The 16163-nt window shown below is 47.0% G+C and overlaps 1 protein-coding gene across 3 annotated transcripts in view; it reads right to left on the reverse strand.

The window, feature by feature from the left end:
- Positions 1-16163, reverse strand: part of Thrb (thyroid hormone receptor beta) — a 385099-nt gene that overhangs the window by 102197 nt on the left and 266739 nt on the right. For all 3 annotated transcript variants that reach the window (XM_045135632.1, XM_045135631.1, XM_045135630.1), the window contains one exon: positions 10314-10377. In XM_045135632.1, the coding sequence (XP_044991567.1) occupies positions 10314-10335 (22 nt within the window). In that variant the 5' untranslated portion in view covers positions 10336-10377. The remainder of the gene's footprint in view (positions 1-10313; positions 10378-16163) is intronic.

The following is a 16163-nucleotide window of genomic DNA, read 5'->3' on the forward strand; positions in this document are numbered from 1 at the left end:
TGCTCTAACTCCTTGGTTCTCTTTTCCCTTGCTTTCCTGGGTGAGTTTCCAGGAAGATCTGGCAATTTTGCTAAGTGTGGCCTCAGAGGTGCAAAGGGGGAGATAGAGAGAAGGGGCCACAGTCCTTAGGGGAAATGAACAATGGAGTTCACGCTAGCAGCAGGAAAAGATGATTCTTGGTGGTCTTGGGCAGGGAGACAGCATGTCAATGAGGGCCCCTCTGGCCACTGGCCTCTAGGGAGAAGAGAGAAGAGGACCAAGGTTTGTGGGGATGGGTGAAAGGCTTTCCTGACAAGTGTGCACTAGCCTCCCTCCAGCTCAGCAGGCATTTTAGGGAGCACTGATGCTGTCTCTCTAAGCCACCTGTAGTGAGTTCTTAATTTCTCTTAGAAATGATACCATGCTGAGCAGGAAGCCAAAAGCCCCTGCTGCACCATGTGGCCAAGAACCCAAGAAATAAAATCCAAGTTCTTTCTTGTCATCAGCTCAGCCTCAGAGCCAGCTATTTGGAAAAGCTGGCATTCTGCATTCTGTGAACTATCTCTGGTAACATTCACAGTGTACACAGATGAGTTTGTAAAATCCAAGGTGACATTTTATTTTGGTCACCAATGGGGTAACAGGAATTCAGAAGAAAGTGAAAGAAGCTTCCAGATCTTTTGGAGCAAATGTGCTGGCAGCCCCTGTCTGTCATCAAGGCTTTGTTCTGGTGCTGAGGGAAAGAGAAAGCAGGGCCTTGCAAGGGCTCCTTCCTGCTAGTCTCCCTTGTGCCTTCTTTCACAAGGGTGACCAGTCCAAAGACTTGGGGCTTTGTTGTGGTGATCATGTGATAAGAGACAGATGGACCTTCCCCATAAGGGTGCCCTACTTTCCCTCGGAGGCCAGGCAGGATGCTCTTGGTGTTCAAAGGGTAAAATGAGGTATAACTACAAAACCTTCAGCCTTCCCCAAGACATTCCTGAGTTTCATGGAAGGAAACTACATCTTAATTTTTTTTTTTGAGGTAGGGTTTTGCTCTATCCCAGGATGACCTGGAATTCATTATGTAGTCTCAGGGTGGCCTTGAACTCATGGCCTTCCTACCTCTGCCTCCTGATTGCTGGGATTAAAGTCATGCAAAATCATGCCTGGATGGAAACTACTCCTTTAAACAGACTACTACTTGAGGAGCCCCTCAAGTCCAGACTCGATCACTCTTCAGAAGACAATTTTAAGTCTGGCAAGAAATTAATGATAGTATCCAACATACATGAACTAAAAGCTGTTGTAGGTCTCAGAAAGTCACAGCGCATTAAAACTAACTTGAAAATGGTTCAATTCAAAATTAAATGAGCCTAGAGAGAAGGACATGGATAAAGCAAATGTGAAAATGTTAATGTTTGGGGACTCTAGGCAGAAGATTGCTGAGAATTCTTTGTATAAACTTTGTAATTTCCATAAATCATGGCATAGAAAAAAGTGTTAAAAGGTCAAATTTTGCCCTAACAAAAAGAAGAGATATACTACTTTGGGAAACTATTTGTAATAGTTTACTGTGAACAATGACTTAATTCCTTAATGTATAATTCACAACCAGAGGAACTGAGAAAAGTTAAACAAGCAGGAAAATTCTGAGCAGAGTGGTGCATGCCTGAAATCTTATCAGCCTGGAGGATGAGGCAGGAGGATTGCTGAGAGTCTCACACTAGATGGGGCTGCATAGAAAGACCTCACCTAAGAGAACGCCAGAGCAAACATCAACAACAAAAGCATTTGTGGTCAACAAGTATGTCTCTACAGTCAAACTCACTATAATGAGAAAAAAACAAGATTTTGAAAAGGTATGAAATTTTGCCTATGCAATTGTTTCCCACCCCAAAATGAAGAAGTTAAGCCCAAACTCTTGCATTTGGAGGTTGTGTGGTAAAATGGTGTGATGATGGTAAGTGATGCGATGGTGTGATGGTATGTGATGCGATGGTGTGATGATAGTGTGTGATGAAATGGTGTAATAATGGTGTGTGTGATGAGATGGTGTGATGATGGTGTGTGATGAGATAGTGTGATGATGGTATGTGATGCAATGGTGTGATGATAGCGTGTGATGAAATGGTATAATAATGGTGTGTGTGATGAGATGGTGTGATGATGGTGTATGATGAGATGGTCTGATGACGGTGTGTGATGAGATGGTGTGATGACGGTGTGTGATGAGATGGTGTGATGATGGTGTGTGATGAGATGGTGTGATGACGGTGTGTGATGAGATGGTGTGATGATGGTGTGAAGATGGTGTGTGATGAGATGGTGTGATGACGGTGTGTGATGAGATGGTGTGATGATGGTGTGTGATGAGATGGTGTGAAGATGGTGTGTGATGAGATGGTGTGAAGATGGTGTGTGATGAGATGGTGTGATGATGGTGTGTGATGTGATGGTGTGAAGATGGTGTGTGATGAGATGGTGTGAAGACAGTGTGTGATGAGATGGTGTGAAGATGGTGTGTGATGAGATGGTGTGAAGATGGTGTGTGATGAGATGGTGTGAAGACGGTGTGTGATGTGATGGTGTGTGAAGAGATGGTGTGATGACGGTGTGTGATGAGATGGTGTGAAGACGGTGTTTGATGAGATGGTGTGAAGACAGTGTGTGATGTGATGGTGTGAAGACAGTGTGTGATGTGATGGTGTGTGAAGAGATGGTGTGATGACGGTGTGTGATGAGATGGTGTGATGATGGTGTGTGATGTGATGGTGTGAAGACAGTGTGTGATGAGATGGTGTGAAGACGGTGTGTGATGTGATGGTGTGTGAAGAGATGGTGTGATGACAGTGTGTGATGAGATGGTGTGAAGATGGTGTTTGATGAGATGGTGTGAAGACAGGGTGTCATGTGATGGTGTGAAGACGGTGTGTGATGTGATGGTGTGTGAAGAGATGGTGTGAAGATGGTGTGTGATGTGATGGTGTGAAGATGGTGTGTGATGAGAATGTGTGAAGACGGTGTGTGATGAGATGGTGTGATGATGGTGTATGATGAGATGGTGTGAAGATGGTGTGTGATGAGATGGTGTGATGACGGTGTGTGATGAGATGGTGTGATGACGGTGTGTGATGAGATGGTGTGAAGATGGTGTTTGATGAGATGGTGTGAAGACGGTGTGTGATGTGATGGTGTGTGAAGAGATGGTGTGATGACGGTGTGTGATGAGATGGTGTGGTGATGGTGTGTGATGAGATGGTGTGATGATGGTGTGTGATGAGATGATGTGAAGACGGTGTGTGATGTGATGGTGTGAAGACGGTGTGTGATGTGATGGTGTGAAGATGGTGTGTGATGAGATGGTGTGAAGACTGTATGTGATGTGATGGTGTGTGATGTGATGGTGTGTGATGAGATGGTGTGATGATGGTGTGTGATGAGATGATGTGAAGACGGTGTGTGATGTGATGGTGTGAAGATGGTGTGTGATGAGATGGTGTGAAGACTGTATGTGATGTGATGGTGTGTGATGTGATGGTGTGTGATGAGATGGTGTGAAGATGGTGTTTGATGAGATGGTGTGAAGACGGTGTGTGATGTGATGGTGTGAAGACGGTGTGTGATGTGATGGTGTGTGAAGAGATGGTGTGATGACGGTGTGTGATGAGATGGTGTGGTGATGGTGTGTGATGAGATGGTGTGATGATGGTGTGTGATGAGATGATGTGAAGACGGTGTGTGATGTGATGGTGTGAAGATGGTGTGTGATGAGATGGTGTGAAGACTGTGTGTGATGTGATGGTGTGTGATGAGATGGTGTGAAGACGGTGTGTGATGTGATGGTGTGTGATGAGATGGTGTGATGATGGTGTGTGATGAGATGATGTGAAGACGGTGTGTGATGTGATGGTGTGAAGATGGTGTGTGATGAGATGGTGTGAAGATGGTGTGTGATGAGATGGTGTGAAGACGGTGTGTGATGAGATGGTTTGAAGATGGTGTTTGATGAGATGGTGTGAAGACGGTGTGTGATGTGATGGTGTGTGATGTGATGGTGTGTGATGAGATGGTGTGATGATGGTGTGTGATGAGATGATGTGAAGACGGTGTGTGATGAGATGGTTTGAAGATGGTGTTTGATGAGATGGTGTGAAGACGGTGTGTGATGAGATGGTGTGAAGACCGTGTGTGATATGATAGTGTGTGATGAGATGGTGTGAAGATGGTGTGTGATGAGATGGTGTGAACACGGTATGTGATGTGATGGTGTGTGATGAGATGGTGTGATGATGGTATGTGAGGAGATGGTGTGATGATGGTATGCGATATGATTGTGTGATGACAGTGTGTGATACAATGGTATGATGATGGTGTGTGATGATGATGATGGTGTGTGATGAGGTGGTGTGATGATGGTGTGTAATGATGATGTGTGATGAAATGCTATCCCAAGAGGTCCAACAATGTAGCTAAATCTGGCATAAGAAAGTGTTTAAAGGTGCCTCATCCTCTAATCCAGCGTATGTTTTCACTTAGAATTTACCCTAAAGCAGAAATGAGAAAGGTGCACATCCAGCATGAGGAAGGTGATTAGAACATGTATCCATCATGTCATTTGATATGACTTATGATAACATCATGTTATTGGCCTAATGTGGATTACTAAGCGACCATGGCTAAAATGCTTTTGCTGAAGTGTTTATTGACCTCAGAGAAACAATCTTAACAGGTTGCCCACAACTATGTCAGAAACCTTGGAGGACTGTCATTATTTCAGGGTCCTAACTCCCATCCCACTCTGTACAGGTCATTGCCAGGCATCAAAAGCAGGATTTAGATTCTGGGGGAATAAAACGACCATGGGGCAGCTGACAGACGCCCGGGAGACACTTAGCGCCAATGCTGAGCAGCGGCAGGGCCACCCGTGAAGCCTGTGCCTCCCACCACCAGCGCTTGCTTTGAGCACGGAGAGCTTGTTAGATAGGATGGTCTCATTTGCAACCATCTATGTATGTGTGCATCCCTTCCTTTATGGAAAATGTTTGATTTTGAAATATAAATGGTATGAACTTACAAGTGGAATGAGAGTTAGGGATGAAGTAGTGCTACCTTCTCCCTTCCTAAGGAATACAGGGTTTATAGTAATTGAGTGATTGCTTTATATATACACATAAAACATCCATAAACAATGAAAAAAAAAAGGCCAGAATGGGGAAATGCGTAATAAGTACAGCAAGCTGCTGAGGAAGAAATAAGTATGTAAAAACACTTAATTCCAACAAGAGCAATAAGAAAAACGTAAATAAAGCTATGCCATACTTTTTTTTTTTTTTTCCCAAGGTAGGGTCTCACTCTAGCTCAGCTGACCTGGAATTCACTTTGTTGTCTCAGGGAAGCCTTGAACTCTAGGTGATCCTCCTACTTCTGCCTCCCAAGTGCTGGGATTAAAGATGTGCACCAAGCCTGGCTAAGCTATGCCATTCTTAACAAATGAATTTCTTTTATTTTTATTTGAGAGAGAGATAGACAGAGACAGAGACAGAGAGAGAGAGAGAGAGAGGAGAGAGAGAGAGAGACAGAGAGAGACAGAGAGAGACAGAGAGAGACAGAGGAGAGAGAGAATTGGCATGCCAGGGGCTCAGATACTGCAATAGAACTCCAGACACTTCCACCTCCCAGTGGGCATGTGCAACCTTGTGCTTGCCTCACCTCTGTGCATCTGGCTAACATGGCAGTTGGAGAGTCAAACATGGGTCCTTAGGTTTTATAGGCAAGTGCCTTAACTGCGAAGCCATCCCTCCAGGCTGAGAACTGAATTTCTAACAAAGCAATGTCAAGATCAGTCGGGGGGACAGTGAGGCTGATGTGGTAAGCCACCCTCAAGCACCCCTGTCCTGACACTCAGTAGTTAGCCATTGATAAAGGACAACAAACAACACAGCAGCGATGTGAAAGTCAGAAAGGAGAAGTTCAGTCAAGGAGTGAAGAATGCATGGCTGACGCCTGTGCAGTATGCTAGTGGCATTGCAGGGGTCCCAGTAAGACCGTACTCACTCCATGACCTATCCCAACTTTATACAGCTGGGTTCCACATGAACATGCCACATCCTTACTGTGTTTGTTTGGGCACCATTAGAGGAGACTGAGTTCTTGGTTTCTTTGTCAAATAAGGCCAAAAGCCTTTAACTTTGGTCTTTAAAATTTTAGGTATTCCTATCTTAGCAAAACATTCCCCTCTGCTCTAAATCATAGTTTTATTTAAAGTAGAGCTCATTACAGTGTCGTAAGTGTCAGCAGAATTCCCTCAGATTACCCAGGAGAGGGTTTAATTCCACATGCATGAAGCATCTTCTTAAGGCACTCTCTACCTTTCCTCTTAAGGATCAGTCTTGGGCTGGGAGACAGCTCAGTCAGCGAAGTGCTTGTCACACACGCATGAGGACCTGAGTTTGGGTCTCTGGCATAAAAGCCATGTGTGGTGACATAAGCCTATAATTCCAGTGCCACAGAGGCCGAGACAGGTGGAGCGGGCTGGCCACCTTGCTCTGCCTGAGCAGTGAGCTTCAGGCCAGTGAGAGACCTTGTCTCAAAAAAATGGTGAATGTTGCACCTCAGGATGATCCTGGGATTGTGTTCTGCCCTTCTCCCATGCACACGCGTGAGGCATATCCACCCACACTCATGTACCCACACATGCAAACATGCATACACAGAAGCATGCACACCATACATACTTACATGCAAAAGAGAATCAGTATTGTTCAGTGAGTGATTCCATGTCATTCTAATCTCAGATTGGGTAAAGTAACGAGAACATTTTGGCAAGACTCAAACCATGGTAGTTGATATTAAATAACCCCATAAAATAAACAAGTCTCCATCTGAGTAAACACATGTAAATGTCAAAATCATCATAGCTGAAGGAGTTTATGCACCCGAAGCATGACTCCTCTGCCTGACAGGGCTGGCCTTTAGGAAAACAGGCTCACTGTTTGTAACTCCTGCTCATTTGCAAACTGGTTTTATTCTCACAAGGGTTAATTATCTCCTGCAATGTCTAACAACATTGGCACATATTATGCTTATTAAAGAGGAAGAATGAAGCTTGTGAATTTATTATAGTCTCCCTGAGGCTAAAATAGCCATGTGGCCCAGGCTGCCATGAAGGAGAGTGGGGAATGGATACTTATTTCATATACAAACGGGAGTAGTAATTTTCTTGTTTGAGCCCATTTCCATCAACGGGGCACAAGTGCACGTGGACTAGGTCTTCTGCAATAGAGCCATGGGGAATTTCTGCACTAGGAACCATGCGCTGGAATCAGAACTGTCTCCCCACTTGAGGCAGCCTGCATGGGCTAGAACTCGAGTGAGCTTTGTTCTTAGTAAAGTCCTCAACTGGCTTAGCTGAGCCAGGAGATTCTGCTCAGCAATGGGCTGGAGCTAGAGGAAGCCTCCAGGCCCACCTGGGGCTCTACAGAACGCACCGGCAAACGAGGGCCTACCTATTGTCTGTTTCACATACCAAGTTTAAAACACAGCTCTGCCCACCGGCAGTGCACAGGGGCTCTTCCCACTGTAATGGCAGATTGGAGAGTTTTATGGGAAGACCTTGCGTGCACTATGAAGACAGAAATGTTTGCTCACGACCCTCTGCAATCAGCGGTGATTGACCCTCTACACTCATTCACTTAGTCACCCACTCAGTCAAACTTGTCAATCCCTGATCTGGAGGGACCCCGGTGGGGTGGGGGGGGGCAGGCAGGATGGTTACTACTGTACCTAGAACCATCCACTATAGCAAGCCACAATCATCTTAATATCCACTTTTATATCAACTTTTCCATTTTTGTGTCTCAAGTGATGGTATGCCCTTTTGGAGTTTGTATCTTTGTGTCTTTTTTTCTTTTTTAGGTAGGTCTCATTCTAGTCCACGCTGACCTGGTGGTCTTAAGCTTTCAGTGAGTCTCCTACCTCGTCCTCTCAGGTTCTGGGATTAAAGGTGTGTACAGGGCTGGAGAGATGGCTTAGCCGTTAAGCGCTTGCCTGTGAAGCCTAAGGACCCTGGTTCGAGGCTCTATTCCCCAGGACCCATGTTAAGCCAGATGCACAAGGGGGCGCACGCATCTGGAGTTTGTTTGCAGTGGCTGGAGGCCCTGGCGTGCCCATTCTCTCTCTCTCTCTCTCTCTCTCTCTCTTTGTCACTCTCAAATAAATAAACAAAAATGAACAAAAGGTGTGTACAATCAGGCCTGGCTGGAGTTTCTATCTTTGGAAACATTTTGTAGGGCAAATTATTATAGGCAGTCACAGCACTGTGCATTGAAGTCACCATGTCACCTCACACTTTCTCTGAGGGTGACGGTTGCTCTGGGTTCTGCAGTGTGATGAGCTGCTGATTAATATCTGTGTGCTCACACACATGCGGCCTGCAAAGCCTGAACTTGTCTCTTCCAGTCAGACCAGTGGGCACGTGGGGCTGGGGCTAAGGCTGCTCTGTACCTACTTCCCACCCGATGAGCCAACAAGAGCTGCAGGAGTGGAAGTGAGACTCGGGTGGGAAAAGTGTGCCATCGTTGACGAGGTGGGTAGGTGTTGGTGCTCGCGAAGGTGAAATAGGATGAGATGTGATTCTGAGGTTCACTTCTGAGGGGCATGAGTCACTCTGGTTAGCCCCAGACCTTTATCTTTCTAAAAAATATTTTATCATTTTATTTATTTATTAGGTACAGAGGGAGAGAGTGATACACACACACACACACACACACACACACACACACACACACACACACACACACAGAGAGAGAGAGAGAGAGAGAGAGAGAGAGAGAGAGGGATAATGGGCACCCCAGGGCCTCTAGCCACTGCAGATGAACTCCAGATGCATGTGCCATGATGTGCATCTGGCTAATGTGGGACCTGGAGAATTGGACCTGGGTCCTTAGGCTTCACAGGCAAGTGCCTTAACCACTAAGCCATCTCTCCAGCCCGCGGCCCTTTATCTTTAACCACACCAGGAGCTCATTACTTGGTGGGTAGAGAGCAGGACGTGGTGCTGAGGACATACTGCTTATAGTCAGGGTGAGTCTTCCAGTGTCCGGTTGCTTTCAGTCCCCAGGTCAGCTAGAGGACGGACCCTCAAAAGAATTGCCTGCATGTGTGTCTCATCTAGAGAGGCATGCGACGTGCATCAATTTCTGAAAGCCAGGCCACTCCATGGCATGCAAAGGTGTGCGGCCATCTCCCTGCTGCTATGGTCACCAAGAGGACAGTCATGGGCTTGGGGCTGGGCTTTGATGGCGCACAGCTGGCATCAGAAGGCAGAGCATGCGAGTTAGTTATAGTTAGTTGATTCTAGTTAGCAGACACATTTGGGTTGGACCAAGAGTCCTTGAGACCTTTATAAGTTAATTGCTAACATTTAACAATAGGGATAATTCCTTTAAAAATTCTAGATTTCTAATGTTTCTTGAAAATTCCAAATGTTTAGACACCCTAGGCTTATTCCTTTCTGGTCAGTGCTTATTTAGAATTGGGGGTGGCTTCTCTTCAGAGAGAGCCCCAGTTCTCCCGCTTTGCTTAGTTTTCTGCTTTCCAGGCTCTGGTGTGATTTGCTTGGCTCTGGGGGCCCCCGGGCACGCAGCCACCTCCTTCTGTGTTGTTCAGGGAGCTTATGCTGTTGCAATCCGCGTTTCTCTGGGAGTTCTTTTCTCTCTCTTCTGACCTTGCTGAGAGCTTCATAGCTAGAGTGTGACACGTGGGACCTCACCAGATTCCGTCCTGACGCGCGCTGAAGGGATGGAAGGTCTGCTTGGGGACACCACGGCTCCGCGGTCACTGACACTGCACAGGCCGTTCACAGGTGAGTCTGAGACACTGTCAGTCATGGACTCAGTGTCCAAGGGCGACCTTCAGACACCGAGGACTGTCGTGTCCTCTGTCTTTGTCCTAGTCATGGTTACTGAACCATTTTTGAAGAGACGGAAGAACATTTTGCAGGGACTTAGTCCCAGGGATTAAAAAATGCAAGTGTGGAAATGAATTCTGCTTAGATCCTCAGGTTGGTCCTCAGGACCCTGTACTCCACTTCAGGTGGAGCAGAAATGGACACAAAGAAAATTAAGAACGCGCAGGTCAGGGCTGGAGAGGTGGCTCCGCAGTTGAAGGTGCTTATAAAGCCTGACTGCCTGGGTTAGGTTCCCCAGTACCCAGATAAAGCCCAAAGCACAAGTTGGTGCATGTGTCTGGAGCTCATTTGCAGTGGTAGAAGGCCTTGGTGCACCCCATATTCTCTCTTAATAAATAAATGATGAATACCTATATAACATATGTAAGAAAGCACATGTGGATACCTGTCATGCTGTTGGGAGTCATAGGTCAGTAACCATCCTGGATCCTTTTCTTTACTGACATTTCCTACAAAGAGAAAACAGACAAAAATACCAGGCATTATAATTTGTACTGGACTAGGGTTTTGTTCCAAACAATATCAAGTGCATTAGTTAACCTGAGGCAAGGTTTCTCATTCTTAAGCAGAGCTAGCGAATTTCAAGTGTGAGTGGGCTATGTGACATGTGGAAGGCTCCCTCTAGAAACATGTTTTTAAAGCAATATTTTTTTCAAGGTCACTTTTTATTTTACCTCAGCCTGAGGTAAGAAAAGGGGGACCTGGAAGAGGAAGCGCGTGGAATACAATTTCGTGTGTGTGTGTGTGTGTGTGTGTGTGTGTACTGTGGTACGTGTGGGACATGCATGTGGGCGTGTGGATGTGGTGCACAGGTGTGGAGACTACAGAAAAACACGGGTATCATCGCTCATGCATCATTCATTGGCATTTGTCCTTGAGAACGGAGCTCCAGCGATTCTCCGGTGTGTTTTTCACAGGACTGGGGTGACAGACATGTGTGGCCATGCCTACCTGTTTACCTGGGTGCTAGGGAATGGCTTCAGGCCCCCTCGGGTGTTCAAGCTTTTGTGGGAGATGCTTTTAACCATTGAGCTACCTCTCCAGTCCCAGAAATGATTGTGACCTGGATCACAGTCCTTGTCACACCCAGTACAAATGACAGATTCATATGGCTGCTTTTCCCACTAGCCCGTGATCTCTACAGCAGCCCTGATAGTCTCATTCCTCTATCTCCCATGGCGAACACAGTGCCAGACACATCAATGTATGTTGCATGATCTATATGGCCAGCTCACACCACCTGAATTGACGTCTGATAGCAGAGAGGAATCGTAGCTCCTAGTAACATTCATCCAGAGATCACAAACCACAAGCCTTTACACTCAGTGTCCACCACGTGCCCAGCTGCACTAGGAGTGAGAGAGATCAGGCTTGGCAATGTCCTACTGTGGGGACACAGGTTGCACTATTGAACATTGGACTCTGTTGCTCTTCTTCTTTTTTAAAATATTTTATTTATGAGAGAGAGAGAGAGAGAAAGAGAAACAATGGGCCTCCAGCCACTGCAAATGAACTCCAGACACCTTGTGCCTCTGGCTTTATATGGGTACTGGAGAATTGAACCTGGGTCCCTTGGCTTTGCAGGCAAATGCCTTAACTGGTAAGCCATCTCTCCAGCCCTCTGTTGCTCTTCTCACTAAGCCTGTTACCACTGGTCCCAGCCGTGAAGGCTGCTAGGCTTCCCCATGCCATGTCTGGGATGCTCTGCAGGGGGCTGAGGCATGGGGCTCCTGCCACCTCTGGCCACACTAAAGACCTGAGACAAACTGACAAGACACCTCCTCAGGACATCTGGAGGAAGAAAAGGGAAGGAAAGGAGAGAAGGATGGATGGGAAGAAAGAGATATTTCTTCTCCAGAGGAAGAATTCATCAGAAGGTAAAATTCTACAACGGTTTGAGGCCATGGCTCTCAGCCACCTGAGAAAAGAGAGCAAGTCTTCCTTTCCCAGAGGGGCTGAGGAGAGAATACTGTGGTCTCACCTTTGGTCTCAGTTCTCCCTGAGGCCCAGAAATGTCCCTTTTCTCTTCCAAGGGATTGGTCACTCAACTGTACATTGTTGGCCTTGGGCAAACATTCTCCCCTTTGCTGCTGGTTCAAGGCAGATTTCTGTTACTTGAAACCTCAAGCATCTTGGCCTCGAATATAGTGACAAGTGTTAAAGGAGATTTCTGTCCTTTTAACCAACTCTATGTCAAAGTACAAAATCCAAGTTGTGTTCTTGCTACACCAGTAACATACAATTTTCCTTATCCTCACAATTCCAATTGAGCAGGCACATGTGTTCCAGACAAGCAATGTCTGTGAAGTAGAAAGCACCCAGGAAAAGGAAAAATATTAACCTTTTAAAGTGAGCACTGGCACCATAAAATTTAGTGTGGATTTTACTTTTTAGTATTGAGCATTATCCCCTTGAAGGACGTAGTATGATTTAGTCCTTTGGAATCACTGTTACTGCTCTAGGCAACAGCATTACGATTGCTGTATAATCACCAGCATGCTGGTATCACTGTTACTCTAGTACCTCAGCATTCCTTATTACTTGGTATTTAGTGGTGGTCAGTACTGTTTTCTTTCAATGAGCTCTAAGGTGCTTTTAAAGAATATTTTATTTTATTGATTGATTAGAGAGAGAGAGAGAAAGGCAGGTAGAGAGTACAGGTGGGCCAGGGCCTCTAGCCACCGCAAAGGAATTCCAGTGCATTCACCACCTTGTACATCTGGCTTACGTGGGTCCTGGAGAATTAAATGAGGGTTGGCTGGTTTTCTGGCCAGCGCCTTAACTGCTAAGCCATCTCTCCAGCCCAAGCTCTATAGTATTATATGTAATTACAATATATATTTTTTTCAAGGTAGGGTTTCATTCTTGCCCAGGCTGACCTGGAATTCACTATGTAGTCCCAGGGTGGCCTTGAACTCTCGGTGATCCTCCTACCTCTTTAATCCCGAGTGCTGGGATTAAAGGTGTGCGCCACCATGCCCAGCTTTAGCAATGTTTTTAATGGCCTGTCACATAGGCATGTGGCACTGTTCCATCTGAAAGCCTGCAGTGATTCAGCAGTGATTTACTCTGCTCTGAGGACCCTGGTGATGGTTTCTCCAGGGTCAGGCAGGGTTCTGGGGCTCAGCAGTGCCTGAGGACATGGAAGGAAAGAGCTCATAGGTTCAGTAAGCTGGATGGTTTCCTGCGGGAAGGAACTTGCATGGTGAAGGCTTTGTGAAGTGGGTCAGGGAGGACAGGGCATCTGGTGCTGAGTGCTGGGCAAGGTGGCCATACTACGGAAGTACTGAGTATTGGCATCACCAGGAAAGCTGACACGTAGTTCATGTGGCTTTCCTTATCACAAGTCCCATGGCTCAAGGGTCCAGGAAGCGTTTGCTGTCTTGCATATTTACTTTTTAAAAACCGGGTAGAGTGGCTTATGCCTGTAATCCCATCATTTGTGATGAGGTTGAACAAGGAGGATGATCTGTAAGTTTGAGGCTGGCTTGGGCTATGTAGTTGGGTTCCAGGCCAGCCTGGGTCCTTTTGTTTCTTGAGACAATGTCTTGCTCTGTATCCCAGGGATGGCCTTAAGTTTGTGGTTCTCCTTCTTTGGCCTCCTGAGTGATGAAGCTATAAGTGAGTACTACGTCACGTTGCATCTCTCAAGAGACCACGTGCACAGAGGCCTTACCCACCTTTTTGCTCCGTACCCGGGACTGAATCTGTGCTCCAAGTGCTTCCCAAGTACTAGGGTCAAGGGTGAGATGCGAATGGTCCCCTGTGAGTGGACAAGGGAGAAAAGAGGAAACTCCACTTTTAAAGCGGAGGCAAGAGACACCCCAATGCCCACAAGTTTGCTGTCCTGCCAGAGTGGGATGAAACCACTGTGAGGGACAGAGTATCCACTCGCCTCTCTCTGCTGGACTTCCAGATGCACATAAGCAGTGACAATGACAAAGTGAGGAGCGAGTGGGCTGAGCCCCATCACACAGGCTGCAGTGGTGCCCAACAGCCACGGTACCAGTTAAAGCTCAGCAAAGCAGTGGTTTGTCGTATAAACCCAGCTGTCAGACCCATCTTCAGCAGTGCCCCTTCTCCGTATACCCACCTCTAAGAGTGCCCTGGGCTGAATCCCATCCTACTGACTCACCACCAGGTAAGAAGGTGGGTCTGTCGCAGAGGGTTTTCTGGGGTTAACGACCTCAGGTCAAAGGCTTCAGTAATCTAACATCTGGGCATCTGGCTTTGTATGGAGAGCCAAGAGACTTGCTGGACGCTCTGTGCCCAGTCCTCTCCCATCACGACTGCCCTGGCTTCCACTTCCAGTGCATGATAGCAGCTTTCCAGCTATAGAGTCATGTGGAGAGTGAGGAGCTCAGGAAGGGAACGAAGGTTAAGTCACAGCTCGGGGAAGAGCCTTTCTCAATAGAGCTTTCCCAGTCACACCAGGTAGACATGGCCTCCCCTTCCCTCTCCTTGTCTAGTCAGAAGGGACAAAAGGTGAAACCCGATGACCTTTTGCATGTATTGTAGAAAGCCCTGTGTATTGGCTGGAAGCTGTCTTTGAACAAACCCTGGAGTGTGGCTTAAATCCAAGGCTGTCGCTTGGCTGGATGAAGGATGACGGAGCCACCCAGCAGGAGCATTTCTCACTCCAGGGATACCAAAGGGAGTGGGTGGCACTCCTCCCTTCAGCTGGGGCGGAAGTGTTGAAGTTGCTTACACCCAATACTGTTTCTCCCTTTTCCTTTCTGGTCCCCTCTTTTTCCAGGTCTCTCACAGGCATGTTAGAAAGATCACGGGGTCTGGCACTCCCTGCAGAGTGACAGGACATGGTTGCCCTAGTGCGGAGCTGCTCACCTGTGATTAAGCTAGATGATCCATTCACAGGCTGACGGGCTGAGCGTGCATGGGCACCTTCCCCTCTCACACGCCCAGACCGGGGCCAGCATTCTATTTCTAGTTTGAAGATGAGGCCAGCAGTGATAGGGATGGGATGGCTGGGGTCAGGGTGGGCTTTGAAACCAGCAAGCAAGCAATTCCAAACTCCCCTGAAAACCTAAAACTATCTGCTATGTCAAGCTTATTGTCACCCAAACTGAAACGTGGGGCACTTTACAGTCAGATCGATGATCAAAAGTCAGACAGGTGGAGGAAAGCTTAGAAGAGAACATCTGAGATGTCCTCTGAGGCCCTCTTGCAAGGGATGGACGTGCTGTGTTTACGGACCGGCTTTCTGGACACGTGGACAAGCTTTCGGGACGCTGCTAAGCAACAGCCAGTCGCCATCAGCAGGAGAGATGGGCTGGGAACCTCCCCACACTGCCCGGAGGCCAGTGCCAGCCCTTCAGGGTGCCTCTACTGCCACCTGGTGGACAACAGGGCAGCTTTTCGGTGCCAAGCCAAAGAAAAGGTTAATGAAGAGAGCGTGCATGGGCACGTGTGCACTGTGTGTGTGTGTGTGTGTGTGTGTGTGTGTGTGTGTGTGTATGCGCGCATGTGTGTGTTTATATGTGGGCGAGCTCTGGAAGACACTCATCATCTCAGGGGAATTAAATAACCCAGACCATGCAGAGCCACCAGATTGCCAGGACACATAATTGTGGTTAGATGACTCACAGACACATACATGCGTTAAAAACAACAAACAAGAATGTGAAAAGAAAACATTTGCACAGATGCACATGATTTATCGATTGCTACAAGAAGTTTCATGGTTAACAAGACAGGAACAACCGGCCCGCTCTTGCCCCCACCACTGGACGGCTGTGGAAAAAATAGGCCCGCTACTTCATAGAGGTATCATGTACAGTAAAAACAAATAAATGAAAATTCAGTCTCGTTCCAGGGACAAAGCGTCTGCTGATCTGAGCTCAGCTCTGCTGCCCTGGAATCTGCAGAGAGCTCCCTGCAGAGATGAAACCGGGGGTCAAAACAACCATCTTCCCAAGGGGCAAGAAAGCCTGGCTCTGAAAACTCCCTGAGGTTGAAAATAAAATTCTCAAAACCAGCATCACTTGTCACTACTTCTTGAGTGTGAAGTGGTGGTCAGAGGTGGGGAGCTGAGCCACACTACTACATAAAGCCTTCACTCAGAGAGTGGGGGAGCATGCCAGTAATCCCAGCTCTCCCGAGGCTGAGGCAGGAGAATTTTGAGTTCGAGCCCAGCCTGCCTCACATAGAGAGATCCAAAATACAAAAGACTGAGGATGTGGTTCAGATGAAGAGCACTTGTGACATGGGCAAGGTC

Source organism: Jaculus jaculus, chromosome 16 (genome assembly GCF_020740685.1).
Source record: "Jaculus jaculus isolate mJacJac1 chromosome 16, mJacJac1.mat.Y.cur, whole genome shotgun sequence".
Classification (NCBI taxonomy): domain Eukaryota; kingdom Metazoa; phylum Chordata; class Mammalia; order Rodentia; family Dipodidae; genus Jaculus; species Jaculus jaculus.